At 55.2% G+C, this 23,355-nt stretch overlaps 1 protein-coding gene and 1 long non-coding RNA gene across 5 annotated transcripts in view; one reads left to right on the top strand and one right to left on the bottom strand.

The window, feature by feature from the left end:
• The window catches only part of TTC28 (tetratricopeptide repeat domain 28), a 582,221-nt gene extending 559,480 nt beyond the window's left edge, over window positions 1-22,741 (top strand). The window contains exons 15-23 of one of the 2 annotated variants that reach the window (XM_082416382.1): window positions 5,146-5,325; window positions 6,987-7,707; window positions 10,054-10,178; window positions 12,466-12,697; window positions 13,302-13,378; window positions 14,897-14,920; window positions 15,494-15,623; window positions 18,758-18,865; window positions 20,103-22,002. In XM_082416382.1, the coding sequence (XP_082272508.1) occupies window positions 5,146-5,325; window positions 6,987-7,707; window positions 10,054-10,178; window positions 12,466-12,697; window positions 13,302-13,378; window positions 14,897-14,920; window positions 15,494-15,623; window positions 18,758-18,865; window positions 20,103-21,730 (3,225 nt within the window). In that variant the 3' untranslated portion in view covers window positions 21,731-22,002. Of the gene's footprint in view, window positions 1-5,145; window positions 5,326-6,986; window positions 7,708-10,053; window positions 10,179-12,465; window positions 12,698-13,301; window positions 13,379-14,896; window positions 14,921-15,493; window positions 15,624-18,757; window positions 18,866-20,102 lie in introns of both variants that reach the window. The other variant, XM_082416383.1, reaches the window with a different exon arrangement.
• LOC309639322 overlaps window positions 15,358-23,355 on the bottom strand; it is a 60,463-nt gene continuing 52,465 nt past the window's right edge. For 2 of the 3 annotated variants that reach the window (XR_014251584.1, XR_014251586.1), the window contains exon 3: window positions 15,358-15,619. This is a non-coding gene — a long non-coding RNA (uncharacterized lncRNA). Of the gene's footprint in view, window positions 15,620-17,585; window positions 18,427-22,008; window positions 22,080-23,355 lie in introns of those variants that run through there. The other variant, XR_014251585.1, reaches the window with a different exon arrangement.

Below are 23,355 nucleotides of genomic sequence, written 5' to 3'. Positions count from 1 at the left end.
GTGGTTTGTTTTTTGTTGTTCAGAGAGGACAGTTGAGTGGGTCGAATTTGGACTTTTGCATTTCTGGTTGGAATACAGTGTCTACAATCCTGGTAGCTTTTAGTCATGGTTTCAGGGTTTTTTTCTGAACAGCTTTGATATTTACTGAGACTGATACAACCATCCATGACACCAAGATTTCTCAGAAGCGTCACATAAAAGGTTTCTCTACCTTAAAAAGTTCTGTTTGATCAATTCGCTCAATCAAATATATAAGTCAGGAAAAAATCCTAAGCCCTGTACATGGTTCTGGGGTATCCAGATTCCTAGCAGTCAGTTCTTTGCTTCTGGAATCCTTGTTGTACACAGTGAAGTCCATTTCATCCCAAATCTAATCTGTCGGAAAGTTCATGGACCCAGGAATTTTCTTGCGCCCCCCTGTGGTGATCAGGGGTGTTCATTCTCTGGCCTGTTATGCTGTGAGGCTCTGAGAGGCCTCCTGTCCTTCCGTGAAAACGGAACTCCCCGCATATGGAGGCTACAGGCTGCTCCTCTGAACCCTGGTGCTGTGCACAGAGCACGTAGTGCTTAAGCCAAAGTTAGGACGCATGCAACATCACGTTTGATATTGGTGCTTTCCAAACGGTTCAGCACCCCCCGGTCACCATGAGTGTATATGGGAGATCCCGTTGACCAAAATGGTGATCGAATCAGAGTTCACCACCCAGGCAAACACTTGGGACCCGTGGGGGTTGCCTGGGGGAACTGCCGACTCGGAAATTGGACGTCAGGGTAACTGCTTGGCGGTGGGTTTCGCAGGTGTCAGGTGTGGTGGATACTCAGTGAAGAGCTGTGGATGATGGTGGTGGAGACGTGCAGGTGAGGAGGACCGTGGTGATGGCGGTATCCCTGAGTCCCTGGGTTCCATGTGGAGCTGGATGCTCCAAAGAGGCCATTTATGGTTTTGGCCACGTTTACAAACACAGGAGGGAGAGGGAATGAGTCGTACTAGAAAAATGATCGAGACCCAGCAGGAAAGAATAGTATGAATAATAGGACCTGTGTTCCTCTTATTTAAAGCACCTGAAGGCAGTTGAGAATTCACGTTTGACCAGTGTGTGCTGAGGGCCCGCCTAGAGCCCCACACGCTGCCTGTGAGGTCGTGGCGTCAGTGCTGTCCTGTGGGTTCGGGAACCGAGGGGCAGGGAGGTGAGAGTCTTGTCGATGTTCTCAGAACCCCCTCCACCTCTCCCCTAACCACACACCCCATCATCTAGCAGTTCCGGGTCCCCCAGAGCTCCCGACCCAGCACGCGGGCCCAGACCCCGTGGCGAAGGCCTCTCCCAGAATGTGCCTTCCCTTCCTGGTCACTGGGGAAGGCTTTCCAACCTTCCAAACCCCGCTCAACAGAGGGTCTGGGTCTCATCAGGAGCTAGAAAGCACAGGTAGGTTAACCAGGGGAGATTAGTATCAAGACTGTTCCCTGTGGTGAAGGGGTAACTGTGAGATACAGGAGACTGTGTGGTTCTCCTGGGCTGAGGGAGCAAAACCCAGGAAGGACGGACACTGATGAGGTGTGGTTCCCCCTCCACCCACTCCCCGGGAGCGGGCGGTTCCCTGGTCAGGCCAGAGCCGGGCCACCCCCGAGTGCGGGCGGGAGGGGCCAGGAGCCACCGCCGGCGGGGCCACAGCGGGGCTGAGTTCAGTACGTGCGCACGCGCGCACACACACACGCCCGCCTCAGGGCAGCACGTTTCGCTCGGGAGAACTGGCTGCAGGAAGCAGCGTGTGAAGAGCAGGTGTGGACAGGGCATTGGGAGCTGAGGTGGGAGCTGACAACAGCTGCCCGGAGCCCCCTGTGGAGAGGAGCCCCCTCTCCTCTGCAAAGCCTGGGCTTCGCCTGTTTTCGTCCTCTCACTGCCCGCCTCCCCTCCAGCCCGCTTGGCGCCGCGAGCCCTCCAGTTGTGTTTGCTGCGACAGGCAGGGTCACGGCCCTGGTGAGAGCGAAGGGACGCTTCCTGGGGGAGTAAACAGATTTTAGGGCACTTGGCCTGGTGTTTTCTACTTCAGAAGACACATTTCTAGAAACTGCAGGGGTCAGAGAGTCGGAGTCGTTGCTGGCATTTGTTGGACTGTGCTCGTGGCGGGTGTGGGGCCGATACAGAGCCCTTTTGTCCTTCAAACCCAGGGCTTCAGAAGCCAGCGAGCCCTTCCCAGACTGACAGACAGAGGCGCAGAATAGCGCTTCCTTGAATCCTCTCTCCTTTTCCGTCTTAACAGACGAGGTGTAGCTTGCATAGAGACATCACTGTGCTCTCCGTGTTTAAGTTCACGTTGGCTTTTGGCTGATCCTTCCGTGCCAGGGTGACGCTCGTGTGTCCTGGAGGCAGGATACAGAGGACAGCTTCCAGGGCCCCTGTTCCAACATGTTCGGTCAGTGTTCCCGCTGCCTTTAACCGGAGCTGCCCGTCTGCCGTGCAGCCCGTCTGCCACCACCCACCTCCTTCCCCTCTGCTGGACAGGGGTTCCATTTGGAGCCCTCGCCCAGGGCTGCGCATGCCAGGCCAGTACATGCCGCGAGGTGCTGTCCCGGGAGGACCTGGACCTATGAATTCGGGTACACGGTTCAGAGACAGGCTCGCAAGCTCCCAGGCTAGAGTTTCAGAGGCGTTTCCCTCTCCTCGCTGCTAAGGCCACTCTTCACCAAGTCCTGGCAAGTCCTGTCCCCTTCTCTCCGCTGCGTTTCCTCGTCTGAATTACCACGTGCAGCCCGTCTCGTTGGTGCAGGCTGCCTTTCAAGGCTTCATCAGAGGTTCCGCAGCAGAGGACGCAGGTCCCCACAGTCTGCGAGAGCCACACTCCCACTCAGCCTCAGGCCTCCACCATCTGGCTCCCGAGTCCCTCTCCAGCCTTGCCCTCCGTGTGCCCCATGGGCCTCGTCTGGCCAGTCGGGGCCTCCCCACCCTCACGTGCAGAGCAGCAGCCGGGGGGGCCCAGCATCGTGTCCCACCCTCTGGGGCTGGCGTTTTACACTTCCGTGGTCTCACTCAGTAGTGGTTTCTTGTGCACATTTTATTTTCTGAGACATTGCATCATCGTGAGCTCTCGAGCAGGGACTGAGTCCTGAACTGACGTGGCTCCCCGTCGCCCCGTCACCCACCGTAGACACTAGTGGCTGGTGGAGAGATCAGAAGTCAGTCGTCGGAGAAGACACCCGAGCTCCTCCCAGGATGTGGCATCACCCTCTTGAGGCTTGTGCCTCAGACAAGGCGGCCTTGTGGGCAGAGTTAGCAGAGTCCCTTCAAAGGCACGCTGCCTGTGGACCTTTTCTCTAAGCAGGGTCCAGTCTCTTACCTGGCCCAGCACCCCTCAACTACCTTCACTTCACGTGACAGGTGCTGTCGTGACTGGGGACTTGTCTGAGAGTGCTGTGTCCCCGTGAAGCCCGTGACCTGTGGAATGACACCTGACAGAGACTTATCAGGGTTGGGGCCCTGGCAGGTGGAGTCCAGGCAAGGTCTGCAGGGGTGGGGCTGCCACCCCGTCCAGTGATGCCTGGTGACCCCGGATCAGGCGAGGATGGGTCTGGTCCTGTCCATGGCAGGTGGCCTGAGCCCCCCCCATTGCCCATGTGCCGGGCGGCAGTGCTCTGGCTGGGCAGCGAGCAGTTGTCACTGTCACGGCTGCTGACCCATCCCCGAGGTCAGGGTACCAACAGCCCAGCTGCTCCGGCCCAGCCCCCAGGTCCTCTGGGTGTACTGCAGCAGCCAGCAATCTGCCCTCCAGAGGGCCTTCCAGAGCGTCCTCCCTGTGCCAGGCCAGGCAGGGACCTCGGTGTGGCCCACGGTGGGGACACGGAGCCCAGGAGTTGACCCCTGGAGTGGTCACTGGTCACACCCTACTTCTTCTCTCCTGGGTTGTACGGCGATACTTTTACCTTTTCTTGGAAAGTAGCTCTTAAAGAAAAAAAGAAACATTTGGCCTAATAATTTTTACTTCCGCTTTCTTTAGATGCATCTAGAATTTAAAAAAAAGAAAAAAAGCCACAGGGGGTTTGTACAGACAGAATGTCCCGCCAGGCGCATGTCCCTTTGGGTTTGCTGAATGCCCTCTGCACCCTCAGCCCAGAGCCCACAGCAGTGCGGCCGTGGACACTCGCTCCTCCAGAGCGTGGCGGCTTGGGCAACAGAGGGATTGGGGGGGGGGGACCCGGCTGTGACCCTCCCCCGAGCCAGCACCCCAGGGCTCAGGGCCGCCCAGCACCTGGCACCTGGTGCCCGCGGTCTGTGGGCCCTGCACGTTCTCCCCGCAGGCTCCTGTGGCCGCTTCATCTCTTTATTCACTCCTAGCCTGTGTCTAGTCTGGTTTTCACAGTCACTGCCACTTGCGTTATCCAGATTCATCTGGCCTTAGTCTCCATGAGCAGTTCTGCTGGAGCATGAGGGGTGCCTGTCTGCTATGCGTCCGCATGCACTCACCCTTCCCTCAGGTCCCCGCCTGGGCCTTTCAGGAGTGATGGGGGTCCCATCAGTGTCAGATTCCCTGCCAGCACCGGGGGAGCGAGTGGGGACAGCCCCTGCAGAGCCCGGGGCCATGGGGCCACCCTGTCCTGGGGGGAGGGACACAGAGGCCTGAGGTGACTTGAGGTCCTGGAATCCGGAACCCTTCTCCTCCGGGGATGTCATCCTGGTTCCCAAAGCTTCTGTCTGCACATCAGTTCTCTCGCCTGCTGTCCACTGAAATGGACAGCACGTCCCACTTTGGTTGAGACCTCACTGCCTGTGTGACAGGGTCATTCCTACACTGCCTGTAGGGTCCCTGTGCCAACGCAGCATCTCCTGCCCTGGTCCTTCGGGTGCACCGTGACTCACTGAGTGCTTTCTGGGACAGCTGCCCTTTGCATGAATCCCCTGCCTTCTGTAGAAACATCTGGATGACCCGGGCTGATCCTTGTCTTTGTGGGACACCCTCTGTGACGGGTGACCGCAGTCTCCCTCCTGGCCCTGCTCCTCTACCCTCCTCCTCGGGTGGCGCCTGTGAGGCAGGTGGGAGGGAGCCCCGCCCCATCACCCCCACTCCCTGAGCGGACCCCCTGGGGGCGGGGGTGCCTGGTCCTCCCAAGGCGTACCCCCGCTGGGTGTGTCAGCTGCTCCGCTCACCCCACAGGGCCTGATGCACTCCAGCGGCCCTGTGGGCCGGCACCGGCAGCTGGTCCTGGTTCTGGAGGGGGAGCTCTACCTCATCCCATTCGCCCTCCTGAAGGGAAGCTCCTCCAATGAGTACCTGTACGAGCGCTTCGCCCTCATCGCCGTCCCTTCCATCCGCTCCCTCGGTCCTCAGGCCAAGGTAAGTCAGGCCCGCCTGGGTGTTTGGGGCGCCGTCCCTCTGGCTGGGCTGGTGACCGCAAGAGGAGGTGTGGACTCTCTAGTTTGCGGCTGGTGGGGTCACTTTGGAGCAGATCCGTCCGAAGGCAGGGGGACAGCCTCCCGAACCCTTTGCCACCTCAGGAGGCCACCATGTGTGTCATTTCTCTCTGCGTTGCTTTGCTGTGACACCAGTGTTGGGAGCTACTCCCAGCACTGAGTCAGGCTGGAGGCTGTGCCGCCTGTCTGAGGAAGCGGGTCACCCCCTGGGGGCCGCGCTCACCCGCCAAGCTGACCGCTGAGTGGGCGCCGAGTGTGCCCAGCAGAGGGGCCGCAGGCAGGGAGGGCAGACAGATGGGATTAGCGTCAAGGGGGCAAGGGCCCCACAGGCCGACAAAGAACCGAAAACAAATGGGTGGCTTTCAGGACTTGGGTCTCATTTGGCAAAAATCAGTGTGGGATGAACTCTGTGGACTCAAGCGGGTGACAGTGGCCCACTGCAGGTCAGGGCTTAGCCCACAGCCACCCCTGGCCCTGCCCACCTACCTAGAGGGCCTTCGGAGCCAGCCCTGAGCCCTCTTCCCTTCTCAAAACTCGCCCAGATACCCTGAGACCCGGGCTCCCTCCTGCCCCGACACTCCTGCCCCAGGCCTGGGCGTGGGCGGCCCCCACGGGACCTGCCTCAGCCTCTGTTGACCTTGGTCACTGGCATGGTTCCAGGCGGGTCAGTTTCTGCCTCAAGGGTTTTGGAGATCTTAGTTATGACTGTTTTTGTTGCTGAATTGTACTTCTCATGGGACAGAATCAGTTCAAGGTGAAAGAAATGATTTTTCTCCAAGTTTTCTTCATGTCCATGGTTGACTGTGAATCCCATCCGTGAGCCAGCTGTGTGCCGTCCGGCACGGAGGGCCAACTCACCTCTCCGGCTGCCAGGGCACCCTGGGAGGCAGAGATGAACCAGAGAGTGGAAGAGTCCCGTCTCCCGACAGGCACCCAAGAGGCATTTCTCTTTCCCAGTTTAAGGCATCACCGGGTGGAAACACCAAAAAATTATTTTGAAATGATTTGATGCATGATGTTTTCCCCAAAAAACATCAGAAGGCATCGTGGGGGAAAATCAGAACTTTGTTGGGCTTCTTTATAATGATTTTATAATTCAGTGATGTTTTTCATCTTTTCAGTTGTAGTGCCTCTAAAGGACTTAATTTGGCCCTGTCTCCCCTGTGACTTGCTTTTTGCACGTTTAAACAAAATCACCCCTCCGAGCCCCTGTTGCATCAGCAGTGGGTTCCCCCTGATTGAGGGGCTCACAGGGGAGCCTGTGGGAGGGAGATGTAGGGCAGGTGATCCTGCCTTGCACACCCTCGCCTCCTGCACGCCCTGTCCCACCCCCCTCCGGCTTGACAAACGGCAAGGGGTCTTCCTGCCATCTATCTGGTCTCATTGTTTTCAAGAGCTTGTCACCAGCAGGTGTGATTCTCAGTCAGACATGCACCTGTGTCAAAAAGGTCTTGAAAAGTAGAGTGAACAAGGTTATCAGGAGAACAGGTGGAGCCACGCTGGATGCAGCCCTGCTGGAGAGCTGGCATCTGCCTGCCCCAGAGAAGCCCTAATGGGTGGCCCGCTGTCTTCCCTCCCCTCCAGTCTCACCTGCGGAAGAACCCTCCCGCCTACTCCAGCTCCACGTCCATGGCGGCTGTGGTCGGCAACCCCAAGCTCCCATCGGCGGTGATGGACAGGTGGCTGTGGGGCCCGATGCCGTCAGCCGAGGAGGAGGCCTACATGGTGTCCGAGCTGCTGGGCTGCCAGCCGCTGGTGGGCAGCGTGGCCACCAAAGAGCGGGTCATGAGCGCCCTGACCCAGGCCGAGTGCGTCCACTTTGCCACCCACATCTCTTGGAAACTGTCGGCCTTGGTCCTCACACCCAGTGTGGAAGGCACCCCCGCTGGCAGCAAGAGCTCCTTCGGCCACCCCTACACCATCCCTGAGTCCCTGCGGGTGCAGGATGACACCAGCGATGGCGAGAGCATCTCAGACTGCCCGCCGCTGCAGGAGCTGCTGCTCACGGCCGCCGACGTCCTGGACCTGCGGCTGCCTGTGAAGCTGGTGGTCCTCGGCTCCTCCCAGGAGTCCAACAGCAAGGTCACAGCCGACGGGGTCATCGCGCTGACGCGGGCCTTCCTGGCGGCCGGCGCACAGTGTGTCCTCGTGTCTCTGTGGCCTGTGCCCGTGGCTGCTTCCAAGATGTTCCTGCACGCCTTGTACTCGTCCCTGCTGAATGGCCTGAAGGCCAGCGCGGCCCTGGGCGAGGCCATGAAGGTGGTGCAGAGCAGCAAGGCCTTCTCACACCCCTCCAACTGGGCAGGTAGGGGCTCGGGTGCCTGTCAGAGGGCCTGGGGGCGCAGTCAGGGCGGTGGGGGGTGAGGACCGGGGCAGGGGGGGTGCTGGGGAAGGACAGTGCGGAGAGGCTCAGGGAGGGGGCCTCGCTGGCCGAGCCACGTCAGTCTCTCCTCACTGTGGCATTAGAGTGGCCTTGTGAGCAGGAGCGTCAGAACAGTCTGCCGTCAGAGTGCGTGTCAAGCCCTCCTGATGTCGTGTGCACTGGGTGACCCATTTTACGGCCCTCGTGTGAAATCCCAGACTGTAGGAAAGAGCAGTCAGTGTGTTTAGAGAGACCTGAGATTTGGTCATTGGAGGACTTGGGTTTGGTCCAGCTCCGCATCAGGCTGTGTGACCTGAGACAGGTTCCTTACCCTCTCTGAAGCTCAGTGTCCTCAGTGGTACCAAGGGGATGATGGTGGTAGTGCTGGCATCTCCCTGTCCACATTTGAGACAATCTGAGGAGTGGGTTGAACGTCTTGTGATGCGTGAGGGGCCGGCGGCGTGTGTGCCCAGTGGTCCCACCGCAGGGCCCTGTGAGGGGCATGAGGGCCTGGGGGTGGAGGGAGCACGTTCCCTGTGACATCTGGTCTGCCGCTCAGCTCTATGCAATGACCTGCGACCTGCTGTGGACCCTCCCATGCGGGAGACCCTCCCCGACAGGCTGAGACAGAGTCCAAACCCAGACCCAGGCCTCTCATGCGGCAGGGCTGTTTTGCTGACACACTTCATGATCCTTCAGTTTGTGGTGGTCTCTCTGAATTGGCCCCTACACCTCCCCAGGACCTCCAGAGTAGATGACAATCCCACCAATGCCACAATGAGTGTCTTAAACCTTGAGAAGCAGAGGAACACCAAAAATACTATTTTCAAACATGTACGTTTTATTGTTTTAATGGCAAAAAAATATACCATTCATTTATATGTTTAGAAGTTGGGAACAAAATGGCTTTCACCTTACTCTTCCCCTCAAAGTAAAGCCAGTTGACGTGAGCTGAGGTTGCTGGTGTTGTCCCCCAGAGGCGGGTGAGCGCTGAAGTGGGGCCGTGGTGTCCCGAGCCCAGTGGCCAGCAAACAGGAGCCCGCGGGGGCCGCCCTGGGCGTGGCGCTGAGTTGCCCACGGCCAAGGGCTGGTGCCGGGTGGGTGAGCCATGTTGTTGAGGAGTGGAACGTGTTTACTTCACAAACATATCATAGCTGTGGTCTTGTTCAAAAAGGTATTCAAAATTCAAAGCAGAATCTATCCTGTTTCCTCACGTGGCTGAAGAGAAACATTCAGTTGGTCCAGCAGGCCTCCTCTCTGGCAGCCCTCAGCTCACGGCTGGGCCCTCCCTCTGCAAGGCAGGGGGCAGGCAGGCCCTGCGGGTTTGGGCCTGGCCATGTTGCCAGACTTCCTCTGCCAGGAGATGCGGAAATCAGAGGCGATCATGCCCGTGGTTTCCATGATTGTTCTCAGCACATGGTGTCTGTTTATATCTGTTCTCAGCAGTCAGAAGGGGCTCTGAGCCCCACGTGGTCCCGCAGAATGTACTGCAGGGTTTGTGGTGACCCAGCCCCTGTGCTTGGCCATTTATTCTTGACAGGGCCTCCCAACCCCACCCCACATCTTCCCAGTGTGCTTACGGACGTGGTATTTTTGTCATTGTTTAGTTTCAGTGACAGACAATAGAAAAGCCAACTCTGTTCTGTGGGAAATGGTGTTTAATGATGCTGCCCTGTTACCCTTAAAAACAGCCTTGGCACATTCATTCTCAGAAAACCCTTCCCCTCCATTACTTGGGGCAGGTTGGTCCTAAAGTTGCTGGGGGAGGCTGCTCCGCTGTACCTCCCCCAGGCCCTGCTTATGGAAGTGGGTGCTGGGGAAGAGGAAGGGGGACGGGATCCAGGCAGACGTGTGGCTCCTTCCTCCCCAGCCTAAGCTCCATTTGCTCGTCTTAAAACTGGGGGATACCTCCTCCTGTCCCCTTGTCTGGTGGCCCCAAGGAGTCAGGCACACCCGGCCCTCCATCCCTGGGCACATTCCAGACCAACACAGATTAATTTCAGGGAAAACAAGGCAGATCATTCCTCAGGATGGTGGCCAAGCCAGGGAGGGGCCCTGGGGGCCACACAGCCTTTTCCTGCCTCGCTCACTGCGCAGTTACCTCAGCAGCTTTCCTGAGCAGCTCACCCAGCAAAAGAGTATCAAAGTGCCCCAGTGAGTTAGCCGTCCCGGTCCAGCCCATGGAGCAGCTGTCCTTGGCAGGCCTCTCTCTCTCTGGCACAAATGAGCTGTAGAGACCAGCTGGGCTGGGTGAGGGCAGTTCTGAGGTGCTTTCTGGGCTCCCCACAGGGTTCTTGCTCATCGGGAGCGATGTGAAGCTCAACAGTCCCTCCTCGCTCATCGGCCAGGCCCTCACCGAGATCCTCCAGCACCCAGAGCGGGCGCGGGATGCCCTGCGAGTGCTGCTGCACCTGGTAAGGGGCGCAGGGCCCTCGTGGGAGGCGGCCGGAGATGCAGGAGGAGCAGGGCGAGGCTGGAGGGGTCCCACAGCACCGGGGGGCTTGAGCAGGTGGAGGGGACATTGTCCCCAGACGTCTGTGCGGTGGGCACAGTGTGCAGTGTCACACCATCCTCGGATGGTGGCTGCAGCCATCCTCGCCCAGACCCTGGGGGGGTTGGCCAAGGGGGGGCCCTGGAGCAGAGCCTGACCACAGCCGCTTCTGCCCCATGGCTTTGGGCAAGTGACCTTGCTCTCTGAGCCTCAACTTCCTCGAGTAGAAGGGGGGATAAAACTTTACCTTTTCAAGGTTATCGTGAGGGTTAGAGAAAAGGTGAGTAGCTGTCACACAATAGGGTCCCAGTAGCTGAGAACTGGTATTTTATAATCAAAGGACACTGGCCGTTCCCTTAACTCAATTGGAAGAGTCCAAGCCCAACCCTACTCTTGGCGGGGCCCTGGTGAGAACACAGAGGCCCCATGCCATTTTCTACAGAATTGAAAGGTTATAAATCAAGCTGGGAAACAGTGACATAAAACTTGTTCCACCCTTCCACCTTGATAACCTGGAAGGCAGTTTCAAATAATTTAGAATTCTTAGCTTCCTTGGAGTTCTGTGCCAGAAAGACCAGTGCAGCCCCAGCCCAGACCCTGTGAGGCAGGGGGGAGGTGGGGGACAGCCCATGCCGCAGCCGAGCTCTTTCCAAACCCAAGGCAAACAGCCACCCCGTGGCCACCTCGCAGCTTAGAGGTGCACACAAGGCTCTGCCTGTGCTCAGGAGGAAGGACCCAGTGAAGGCTTCTCCACGGGTCCTGGCAGTGGGCTGGGGCTGGCTTCTAGGTGGGCATGTTCCCTTGGCCAGGGAAACACAGCCCATGGGGCTGGGCATCAGCTCTGTGTGGACTCCAGTGAGGGATCAGTCACGGACATTTCCTAAGCTCAGGTCTGCCTGAAGGAGGTTTTTTCAGGCCTGACAGAAATCAGTGTATGAACAAGAATGCTGGAGCCTGAAACCTCTGACAGCTCTTGGGCCAGATGCAAGGAAGCCCACGCTGCCTGCCACCGGGTGGACGTGCTCTTGTGCTTTGAGAATTTGGGGGAAGACTTTCTCAACTGATTTTAACCTGTGCCTGGAAGCTGCATGGAGCCTTTATGTTGCTCAGCACTAGGACCCTTGTCAGGCCCCTCTCACCCCGAGAGGTGCCCTCCTTCCTTGCTGTAGCCCATTTGCTTTCTCCTCCCAGGCCAGGCCGTGGAGCAAGAGCCAGGCCTCTCCGCTCCCATTCGGCCTTGAGGCCCCTCGAGTACATCTAAGGGTTTTCTCTTTTTTCTTGGCTTCATCTTCTGGGGTGAGTGTAGGGGCCATGGGTCAAGTTCACCAGTCTTTTCCTCCTTCTAACTACCCACTGGACAGTGTCTCTAGGGCCCTTCTAGCCCAGGGGACAGCCAGCTGGCTGCCTGTCTGCCCTGCCCGGGAACGTGCGTTTCCTCTTGCCTCTGATGTCAGCCCCTGGCATCCCAGGGTTTTACTCTAAGAAAAGTCTCAAGTGACATCCTGGACAACTCTCCTTCCCCTCCAGTGACGGCACACGTGCCCCAGAGCAGGTGACATCTCAGATGGACTGAGGTTTCCCTTAGAAAAACTGCCGAGGGAAGGCCTGCAGCTGTTGCAGGTGCTGTGGACGCTCCCTGGGAGAGTTAAGGTGGCAGTTACCTGGCAGCACTGATTTAGGCCCTGGAAGGTGGAAGGGGCCCGTGTGCAGGTGGACACAGGTTCCAGAGGTCAGCGCTGAAGGATGGAGGAGGAGTCGGAGGCCTGGGGGACGAAGGCCCCACGGTGGGCACTGCTTGGTGTGTGTGAGGTGCACGGGCAGTGAGGGGGGTGTCCTGAAGGCCTGAGGGTTCATCCTAGTGATGGGGCGCAGCCATTGCAGGGTTTGGGGCAGGTCCCTGGCCAGAGATTGGTTTTCAGACAAGTCACTTGAGTGTCTGTGGAGGACAGCCCGGAGCTGGGTTAGGGAAGGGACAGGAGTCCTCCAAGTCTCCAGCCCTCGGCTCTCACGGTAGCAGCCCCTCCCTTGCAAGACACTGGCCGCTGCTGCCGAGTGTGGTCCTCAGGCCTGGGTGCCTGGTGGCAGCTGCCAGCCCTGCAGAGCTCCCCACACGGGCTTTGTGTTCCCCCAAAGCCACTTGGAGAGAAAACAGGGTACCCCCCCCCGCCCACCCGACGCAGAGCGGCACCTCACTCCCCCCTCCCCTGCAGGTGGAGAAGTCCCTGCAGCGCATTCAGAATGGGCAGCGCAACGCCATGTACACATCCCAGCAGAGCGTGGAGAACAAAGTGGGCGGCATCCCTGGCTGGCAGGCCCTCCTCACCGCTGTGGGCTTCCGGCTGGACCCCCCTGCCAGCGGCCTGCCGGCAGCTGTCTTCTTCCCAACCTCCGACCCAGGCGACCGACTCCAGCAGTGCAGCAGCACCATCCAGTCCCTGCTGGGTGAGCCTTGGCTGACAGCTCGAGCAGGGTAGTGGGTGGCCGTGGTCCCTGCCGGGTCTCAGATGGGGAGGAGCGAGGGTCTCCTGAGAAGTGCTGAGGAGTCCCAGACACAGACTCCTCCTGCTCTGGGGGAAAGGAGCGCTCCTGACCTGGTATTTCCATCTGATGGCAACACATCCTCTGCCCCAGCTCTGCCCCTTCCTGGGATGACATGAGGTCTTGCTGCGCAAACAGTAGCTGCTATTAACATTTAATCAGCAGCTTCGGATCTGACAGAGCTGTGTGGCTGACCCCAGGGTGACGCGGGGCACAGATGCTCAGGGCTGCCCTTTGTGCTTCACTCGAAGGGGGTGATGCTGCCTGAGCAACTAGTTGGGGTCCTGGCATGTGACCGTACGCCTGGAGGACACAGCAGGGTCAGGACTGGCCCTGCCTTCATCTGCCCTTCTCACAGACAAGTCAGACACGGATACACACGTCTGGCTGTCTCGAGCTTTTGAAAATGCCACCAAAGCTGAGCGTTGCGGGTGCGTTCCCCTCGGAAGGTGCAGGACTGCGGGTGCAGAGGCCCCTCCGGATAACGCCTGCCCCCTCCTTGCTTTAGGTCTGCCCAACCCTGCCCTCCAAGCCCTCTGCAAGCTCATCACTGCCTCAGAGACGGGCGAGCAGCTCATCAGCCGGGTGAGTTGAGCCAGTGCAGCTGAGCCCAGGTCTGAGGACTGTGCCGGGTTGGAAAGACAGTGATTTGGCCCCAAATAGGAACCTGCACGTGATGCAGCCTCACTGCTTTTTTTCAGCTTTTGTAATGAGAAGGAAAAGGCAAGGGCTGGGAGTAGAACTGCCCTCTCCGGCAGGTGCAGGCACAGAGGAGCAAGTTCTCCCAGTGTCCTCCCTGGGCACTGAGTCCCAAGGGCCTCAGAGGATGCTTAAGGGGCCCCAGTCACCTGTAGTCTCAGGGCATTTCCTGAACTCTCCATTCAGTGGTCTACTGCACCTTATCATCCCTAACCACCAACTGTTTCTGCTGATTGACAAGTGTTGCAGCCATCTTACGCAAGCCAGCAGGTGTAGGGCCATCCCGTCAGGGTGGCTACAGGTGCTCCAGTACTTATTCTTAGATCAAAGTATGACCCTTGCCTGAAACAAAACCACCGAGGCACAGTGGTGAACACAAAGTCAAGTCTCATGAAAGATACTGCTTAGCAGGTTTTCAAAAAGTGCTCTCTTTTAGAAGAATGTAGATCTAATTCAGAGAACTGGAGGATTCTGACCCTTAGCATCATGTAGTCCCTTCCCAACTTGGCCTAAGAGCTTCTGATCTTCCTACTGGCCAGTGAGGGTCTGGAACGAGCACTGGGGTGACAGCGTAGCAACCCCTAAAGAGCACAGAGCAGTTTTCTCTGGTCACCTTAGAGTGTAATAATTTGAAAAATACACGTTATTAGATATCAGCAGATTTCATTTTAGCAGAACTGTTTCTATGTAGAAATAAAGCTGCTCCATCTAGGGTTAGCCTCTGCAAATCTGATTGGTTCCTGGAGCCTCCCCCTACCTGGGGTGGTTTTCAGCCTAGATTTGGAATGTAGCTCACTGATCTGGCCCCTTCACTGAGTTTCTGCTCATTTTGTAATAAGTGTGTTAGACCTGCTTGTTGAATAGAATCAGGAAGACACTTAAACATCCTGAACCCAGGAGGGCTACAAGTCTGTGCTCTACAAAAAGAAAAAGCTAGAGTTACATTTACAGGGCCAGGCTGAGCATCCAAACAGCCAATAGCTTAATTTCTAGCTTTTGGTGGCAGCACAGGGACCTCCACAGGGAAGCATCCTGGGCCGCCCCCAGTGGCTGGGGGATGGTAGGCATTTCCGAGTCACTCAGGAACCAGAGTGGACTTTGCTCTACAGAGTGGCCTATCCGTGCCCAGTGTGCCTCTCCCCATCTCCTGGCGAGGAAGGGCAGGGCCTGGCCGACCCTGGCCCCACCCCCCACCCCCAGCGTGTCTGGCCTGGGCGTGGCTGTGCGTTCTCCTGTGTGTCCCTGCTGACTCTCACTCCTCTCCCCTCCGGGTCAGAGCCGCGGGCCCGGTGTGGTGCTTCCTACAGCAGTGATCAGCTTGTGTTGCGTAACTACCTGTGCTTAAGTCTAAATTCTCTTCTTTCTCTCTTTTTCTTTCTTCTTCTTATAATCTGCTGGCCGAAGGCTGTTAAAAATATGGTTGGAATGGTGAGTACCACTCTGAGTAGCACTGTTGTCAGGTGAGCCCCTCAACCCGCCCACCCCGAGGTCCCCCTGGCACTGCTGTCTCGCCAGCACGCGCTCAGGCTGGGGGGGCAGTGCCGCTGGCTCAGGTGGTCTGCCCCGTCTCCGCTCTGGCTCCCCTTTCCTGCTCCACCCTTCTTGTGCTCTTGATTTGACCTTTCAAGTTCCCTCAGAACAGCAGGGGCAGGACAACACACTGAAACCACACGAGGCCCCGGGTGGAGTTCACACACTCAGCACGTTGTGTCTGGGAGACCCCACCCCTCCTCTAGGCCCCAAGTCCCCTCCCGCACTCATAGCCCCGTGGCCAGTGTGCGAGGGAAGAGGCTGGAAGCAGAAACCCTGCCTGGGGGCTGGCCCTCGAGCTCCCACAGAGAGGACAGCAGGACAGTAGGCATGGAGGCACCGTAAAGAGAATTTCAGATGCTACCCACGTGTAAGGTCATTAGCGATGATAATGACAGGTGACACAAGAGAAACTTGGGGACAAATCCCTGGGGCCCAGATGCAGCGGACGCTGACGCTCTCCCCGCTCAGCTCCACCAGGTGCTGGTCCAGCTGCAGGCCGGCGAGAAGGAACAGGACTTCGCATCAGCCCCCATTCAGGTCTCCATCAGCGTCCAGCTGTGGCGGCTCCCGGGATGTCACGAATTCCTGGCGGCTCTAGGTAGGACAGAGCATCCTTGACTTCACTGGCTTCATTCTGTTTTTTAAAAACCTATTTTTCTCATTTCTATTGGGTAAAGTTAATAGACTCTGAGGGGTCTTAGTGTTTTCTTAGTTTATTACTTAAAAATAGCTAATGCAAAGACTCTAGTGCTTTAGCACAATTTCCAAATGGCCTTCCAGCTTTGTGCCACTCTCCCTACATTATGATTTCCTCTCTCCCATTTGTAGTCATTGCATTAAGATTAATCTGTTAGATTCAAGTATTGTTGGGAGTCAGCCCATGATTAAAGAAAATAAAGTCAAGTCATAAAATAATGATTTCAATATTGGTCCCTATCACTGGCTACTGGAACTTGGCAGAAAAAAATACAATTGAAACCACCTTTGATTGACCACGGGGACCTAGAACTGTGTATTCCAGGATCCTCTTTCAATCCAGAACACTCTTCCTTTTTCAACAAACATCATTGTAACGCAACTGAGGCAGCTCCCAACAATATCGCTACTTTCTTACCACAGGTACATTTGTTGATAAAACACCTTGAGAGGCTAAGCTGCTCTCCTCCTGCCCCACTTAAGTGCCTGTGTGACTTGCAGGAGAGCCATTCACTCCACATGTTTTTTTGTTTGTTTTTCAACACCTGTTCTATGTCGGGCAATGTTCTAGGCACTGGGGATGCAGCAGTGAGCAAAGGACAAAAAGCCCTGCCCTCTTACCAGAGTTTTCATGCTAGAGGGGGAGACAGACAGACATAGAAAGACCTAATCTAAGGGGAGCACCTCAGAAGGTGAGGAAGCACCATGACAGACAAAAGCATCGGGGTCACAGTGATGTGCTGGAGGGGTGGAGGCAGAGAGGCTGGCAGGCCCAGAGCCTGTGGATGAAAGATCCAGGCCGAGGGAAGAGCGTCGATGAGCCTGGGCAAGGTGCAGGGGACACGGGGGCGGATGAGACAGAGGATGGGGTAGATCCTGGGGATTTGAGGCCAGTGGAAGGCCCTTGGTTTTTAACCTGATGGAGTGGGGTGTCTTTGGAGGTTGACATGGCTTGGATTCACTGGTACAGGGACCAGCCATCAAACATGGCAGGGCAGAGATTCCTTTTTAAGGAACTTCTCTTCTGCTTGGGAGGCCTGGATATTCAGTATTGGGCCATCTTTGCTAGCCCATTTGTAGATGACCTTTCCCTGCCCAACTCAGCTTAGGGCGGGCTCCATTTGTTTTTGAAGGTAAAGGGGGAAAGCCACACAGCCCCGCAGGGGCTCCAAATCCCCTGTGAGTAGATGCTTTGATGTCCTTTATGATTGTACTATTTGCTTGTTTTCTGTGGACTTAAAAACATAGGCTTCTTGGTGTAAACATAGTAAATTTATATCTGAATAGATAAGTCAGGAGCAGATGGAGCAAGGGTGAGAAAGGCCAGGTCCACACCCAGGATGGGTCTCTTCATCTTTGTGACAGGCTGCATGGTGAGGCAAGAATGAAGCCAAGGCCCTTCTGTATAAAGGAAAAGCTCTTGTCTTCAAGCAGGGCCTCAGTCCCCCTTCAAGTGCGGGTGTGACGGAGCCAGCCCTCCTCCCCTGTGGACAGGCTGTTTCTGATGCCCCTTTGCCAGGTGTGTCACTGGCTCGCTCTGGTGTTGGGATCCTGGGTGACTTTCGTTGATGCTCCTCTACATCTCTGTACTTTGCAAATCCCAGTGATACTCACTCAAGGGGTGAGTTGGGTGCACATACTTCTGATTTTTAAATCCTCTGGACTGAGACTGGGGAGAAGCGCCCCCTCCAGCCCTTGGCACCATCACACCCATCACAGAGCTGTGGTTTATTTAGACGACTCAGTTCTATTAGAGCAACCAGTTCAAATTACTTTGATAAAGTAGAGTTTTCTAACTAAAAATGTTACATTTATATTATTAGATATTCGTTTTCAAAGTGCTGAGTTCTCTGAGACCTTCCTGTTGTTTTCAGGGACTGTTTATTTTTGAGTTCAGAGAGGAAAATGTCCCATAGCAACCCGAATGCTGAGTGGCTACTCTACTGAATCTAATTCCCAGAGGAATGATAGTGTCAGAACCAATATCAGAGTTACAAGAATAAAAAAGGGAGAGACAGATTTCTCCTTTGGCGAATGCTTGCCATCATGTATCAGGTATCATGGGTCCCTATTGTGGGAACACTGTGAGGTCAGAGGAGGGGAAGGGCCTGGGATCACAGGGCCTGCCCCCTGCCTGCCGGCACCGAGTATCTGCACTGTTTCAGGCGGAGCTCAGTGATCCGCTGAGGAGGTGAGTGAAGACGTTCCATGCTGAGGCTCCCAGGCCGTAACTCCTTGCTCGGTGGCACCGCCTATGGCCGCAGCACTGGCTGTGGTGTCTTGTTTGGCTTCTTCCTCCTAAACTCTTCCCGGGAGACGTGCTGGCTGCCTCTGTAATGGCCCCTGATGAGTCTAAGTGCTGTGGCAACAGCTCGTTAGGCAGCCTCCTGCTCAGGAGGCTCCTGCCCTTTGTTGTGCCAGCTCCGTGTCTCATTAGAACCGTTAGACTCAGGAGCAGCCCCTTGGGCTCTGGCAGAGAGGAGTGCAGTTCCTGCAGGGCAGTTCAGCCAATACAGCAGATTCTGTAGCATCAGAGAGAGCTCATCTCAGAGCCCTTGTGGCAGACACTGACCACACGTGGAGACACTGTCCTTGCCCTTGAGAAGCTTCTACCGTCCCCTGCACTAGCTTTAAATATTGGACCCAATGCCGAACGGAGTGGCCAGTGTCTGTCCTGGACAGTATTCTTTAAGTGGACTGTTCTTCTGCAAAAGAATGAAGACAAGTGTTAATGAGCCTTACTAATTCCCACCCTCCCCTCTGGAGAATGCAGTTCAGCGCTCTACGAAGGGACAGAGGTCCACACACAGCAAGGGGGAGCCATGCTGAGCAGGTGTGATGGTCGCAGAGCTGGCCCCCGTTGGTTCACGTGACTTGACGTTCACATGATTGATTGACGTGCAGGTGGGGGGCCCAGGCGGGGCTTCCTGAGGGGTCTGCAGGGGTTCCCCTGGGACTGTATGAGGAGCCCTAATCCTTTTTAGGACATGGAATCTTCCCTAAGGAAGCAGGTGTTTATATTCTTTGTTTCTATAGGTTTTGATCTCTGTGAGGTTGGTCAGGAGGAAGTAATCCTGAAAACCGGGAAACAAGCCAACCGACGGACCATGCACTTTGCACTCCAAGCCCTGCTCGCACTCTTCGGTAAGAGCTCTGTGTGGCGCCACCCCAAGTGGCCCCCAGGAGCCATGGGCATGACCCTGATTATGGTTTGGGAAGAGGAAGAATTAAGGGAACGAACCTTTTTTGTGTGTTAGGGAATGTTCAAGGAAACAAACTCCCTGCTCTCGTGGAACTCAACTTACGATGAGCATACATGTAGTATATGTTAGATGAGGTGCCACCATGTGCTCTGCAGAAAACGTGCAAATTAAGGGACTAAGGAAGTGAGGGTGGCATCGCAGCAGAGGTGATGAGGGAGCAGTGGTGCCCAGAGCCGGGCCTGCGAGGCACTTTTCAGACCCTGGGGCAAGCCTGCCTGCCATTCTCAAGAGGCCAAGTGAGGCTAAATGCTGGCTCGGATGGTGGCCAAGACTTGACGGCAACCAACAGGGCCTGCTGATGAATGTGCTTAGAGAGAGAGGGCCAGAGGTGATATCCTGTTCTTTGGAACAGCTGCCAGAATGGGGCTGCCTTTGCTGAGACCTTGAAAGTGGCAGAAGGAATGGGATGGGTCTGAGTTCCCTCTTGGACACCTTCATAGGCAGCTGGTTAGACGAGTCCAGTGTGGAGACATAAATGTGCACACAGGTCCGAGGGGAAGAGGACTGTGTCCTGTGGGCACTCCTGGGGTCAAAGGTCACAGAGATAAGGAGGGGCCTGGGAAGGATCAGTCCACGAGGGTCGGGTGTGATTGACTGTGTAGACTACCAGATTTGGTGGCCACTGTTAACCTTTACATGAACTGGGGAGGACGAAAGCCTGACTGGAGTGGGTTAAGAGCAGCTGGGAGGAGAGGCCGTGCGGAGAGGAGTGTAAGTGACTCCGAGGAGGTCACTGGGATGTGGAGCGATGGGGCCGCAGCTGGAAGGGATGGCGGGTGAGGGTTTAGGACAGGGGGCATCACAGATCGTCCCCCCATTCAGAGCAGGAGGCCGCCATGGGGTCCCGTGAGATAGGGAGCAGAGTGGAGATGGGCGCATGGTGGGGTCTGCAGCGCGCGGGGCTGTGCGCGCTCTCGGGGTGTTTTTGTCCCCAGTGTAAGATTTACTTTTTCCAACAGGACTGTGTTTTTCAGGCTTATAAGATGAATTCAAGTTGTGTATAAGTAACACTTGCATAATGCTTTGCTAGCTTCTATGCATATAAGGATGCTTGTGAAAGAAGAATCAAAACCATACAGAATTCTAACTGTCCTCTGGGCGCCTGTGTTTTGTCTTAGATTCCACTGAGCTGCCCAAGCGCCTCAGCCTTGACAGCTCATCCTCCCTGGAGTCTCTGGCCTCAGCCCAGTCTGTCTCCAATGCTCTGCCCTTGGGCTACCAGCACCCTCCTTTCTCTCCCACTGGTGCAGAGAGCATAGCCTCAGACGCCATCTCTGTGTACAGTCTGAGCTCCATCGCCTCCTCAATGAGCTTTGTCTCCAAGCCTGAGGGTGGGTCAGAGGGCGGAGGTCCTCGAGGAAGGCAGGACTATGACCGGTCCAAGAACGCCTTCCCACAGCGATCCACCCTGCCTCGGAGCCAGCTGTCCCCCCCGACCCGCCCTGCAGACAGCAAAGACGAAGAAGAATATGAAGGGTTTTCCATCATCAGCACTGAGCCTTTGGCGGCCTACCAAGAAAACAGAAAGACTCGCTTCTCACCAGATCACAAACAGTCCCGAGTCGGGGCAGCTGGCGGTGTGAAAGTTTCGGTAAGCTCCAAGGGGAGCATAAGCACTCCAAACTCTCCAGTTAAAATGACTCTGATTCCCAGCCCAAACTCACCCTTCCAGAAGGTTGGAAAACTAGCAAGTTCAGATACGGGAGAATCAGACCAGTCTAGCACAGAAACAGATAGTACCGTGAAATCCCAAGAAGAAAGCAACCCAAAGCTTGATCCACAAGAGTTGGCCCAGAAGATTCTAGAGGAGACACAAAGCCATCTCATTGCGGTGGAACGTCTTCAGAGGGGCGGTGGTCAAGGTAAGGGCACTAATCCTGAAGATGGCATTTCCATGCCCAACAGCGCTGCTGTCTTCAGAGCGTCAGAAACAAGTGCGTTCAGCAGGCCTGCCCTCTCCCACCAGAAGAGCCAGCCGTCGCCAGTTACTATCAAACCAAAGCCCCCAGCCAGAAGCTCTTCCCTACCCAAGGTGAGTTCAGGATACAGCAGCCCCACCACCTCAGAGGCGTCCATCAAAGACAGCCCGAGCCAGCACAGTGGCCGGCCGTCGCCCGGCTCCGACTCCCAGACTTCCCTGACCGACCAGCCTCTCTTTAAGCTGAAGTATCCCAGCTCTCCTTACAGTGCTCACATTTCCAAATCACCAAGGAACATGTCCCCGAGCTCAGGCCACCAGTCTCCTGCTGGAAGTGCACCGTCCCCAGCTCTCTCCTATTCCTCAGCTGGCTCCGCTCGCTCGAGTCCAGCCGACGCTCCTGACATAGACAAGCTGAAGATGGCAGCCATCGATGAGAAGGTGCAGGCTGTACACAACCTGAAGATGTTTTGGCAGAGCACACCCCAGCATTCCACGGGACCAATGAAAATATTCCGGGGGACCCCTGGAACAATGACTTCCAAGAGAGATGTCCTCAGTCTATTAAACTTGTCACCTCGGCACAACAAGAAGGAGGAAGGAGCAGACAAGCTAGAACTTAAGGAGCTGTCTTTGCAGCAATGTGGAGAAACGCCCCCAAAAGCCCCTCCCAACGGACACTGGCATACGGAGACCACCTCACTGAGCACACTGCCGCTGCCCGCCGGCCCTCCTGCCGTGGTGCCCACGCGCCCTTTGAGACTTCCTTCTGGAAACGGCTACAAGTTTCTGTCCCCAGGAAGATTTTTTCCTTCCTCTAAATGCTAAAACATCTTTTATACCCACCAACACCGACTTGGAGCACAGCGGCCCACAGCCCAGCTCTCCGCACTCACTTGGCCTGCTCCCGAGTGCGGCCACCCCAGCATGGGTGTGCTCTAGCGGCGCGGGCGCCACCACTCCCAGACGCCACACACACACACACACACACACACACACACTGGTAGCCCCTCTGGGACTCTGGGCCAGATTCACCAAAAGCCAGGACTTCTGTGGAGTTGGTACAGGAGGCTCATGGAATTTTCTACATGTCACCAAATGTTTACCTTGGAACTCCCTGCTTCTCATCTTTGATGTGATTCTTCAACAGGATTTTTGTACAAAAATGGTCATGGTTCTGGGGTGGGGAGAGAAAGGGAGCACATATTTTGCTAAGAGGTATATATGCAGTACCTTTTATACAAAGAAATACAAACAGAGCTTTTTTAAGGCTTTCAGGTGCTGGTTGGGGGTAGGGTATATAAAATCTCTCTAAGTTGAGTTCTACATGAAAGTGTTACAGTAGCCAAAAAAACAGGATACTGGTTTTAAAAATGCCAATGATTTGTAATTAAATTGTAGCAGTTTTGGTCTCATGATATTGTAACATCAGAGTAACAAGGCAATAATTCACTTCCTGAACTCTGCTCTTTGAGGGCTACAAATGTCCCTGGGGCCCCACTGTCAACCAAACTTGAATTTTCTTAAAAAAATTTATGTAACTCTTATCCAGGCATTTTAGAACTATGCAATTGTGATTTAAAAATGCAACTTTGTGCTTTTAAAACATTACTGACCTTTTTTGTACGTGGATAAACAACTTGGTTTTATTATCAATAGTACTTTGCATTTATAGCTATTATTTTTAAAAGCTCAAAAAGTTTTTTAAAATATCAAAATTTGAATAGTCATCAATAAGTAATTATCAAGTTTGGAGGGGGGAGTTTGAAATTATTGTTTCCTTATAAGCAAAAAAAAAAAAACAAAACCAAAAAACAAACAAAAAAAACAAAAGAAAAATTCCATGGCTAACTAGATTTAACCAGAATCTAGCCTTCCAGCTCTTATTCCCTTTATTACCTGCTTAATTTTATTATCTTTTCCCAACGCCAGGCTTCTAAAACCCCTTCTGTCTAAACCTGTCACCAGGTTCCCACAATCCCAGCACCTCACATCTGTGAGCTGCATCTGGACCCTCATCTTAGTGTGACCAGTGCCCCTTGCTCCTGTGGTCCAAAGGACAAATCCCCTCCCCCCCACAGAAGACGTTAATGTCCACAGCCTCAGAAGCAGGGGGCCTTCTGCTGGGGTATACATCTGAATTATTGCTGAACAGGGAAAGAGATATTCCTAAAAGTGTTGTCATAGAAAAAAAAAAAAGAGGGACTTTTCCTATAGCTATGACAGTTCACTGATACTGTTGCCAGCTGGGACAAGACAAAAGAACAGTCTAGGTAGGGGTAACTATTAACATATTTAAATAAAGAAAAGAAGTGCTGAAAATCATGTTAGTACTGTTTAGTTGGAGAATTGACATAAGCCTCTTTTAGGTAATTCTAAAATTGAAATCCTACCATACTCACTGTGAGGGTCCATCATACAACGGTGGGCAGCCTCTTGTCCCAGGACACGAG

The sequence above is a fragment of the Balaenoptera physalus genome (assembly GCF_965194825.1).
Source record: "Balaenoptera physalus genome assembly, chromosome: 12".
Lineage (NCBI taxonomy): Eukaryota > Metazoa > Chordata > Mammalia > Artiodactyla > Balaenopteridae > Balaenoptera > Balaenoptera physalus.
The sequence above is the reverse complement of the archived record's forward strand: the minus strand, read 5'-3'. Positions and strand labels throughout refer to the sequence as shown.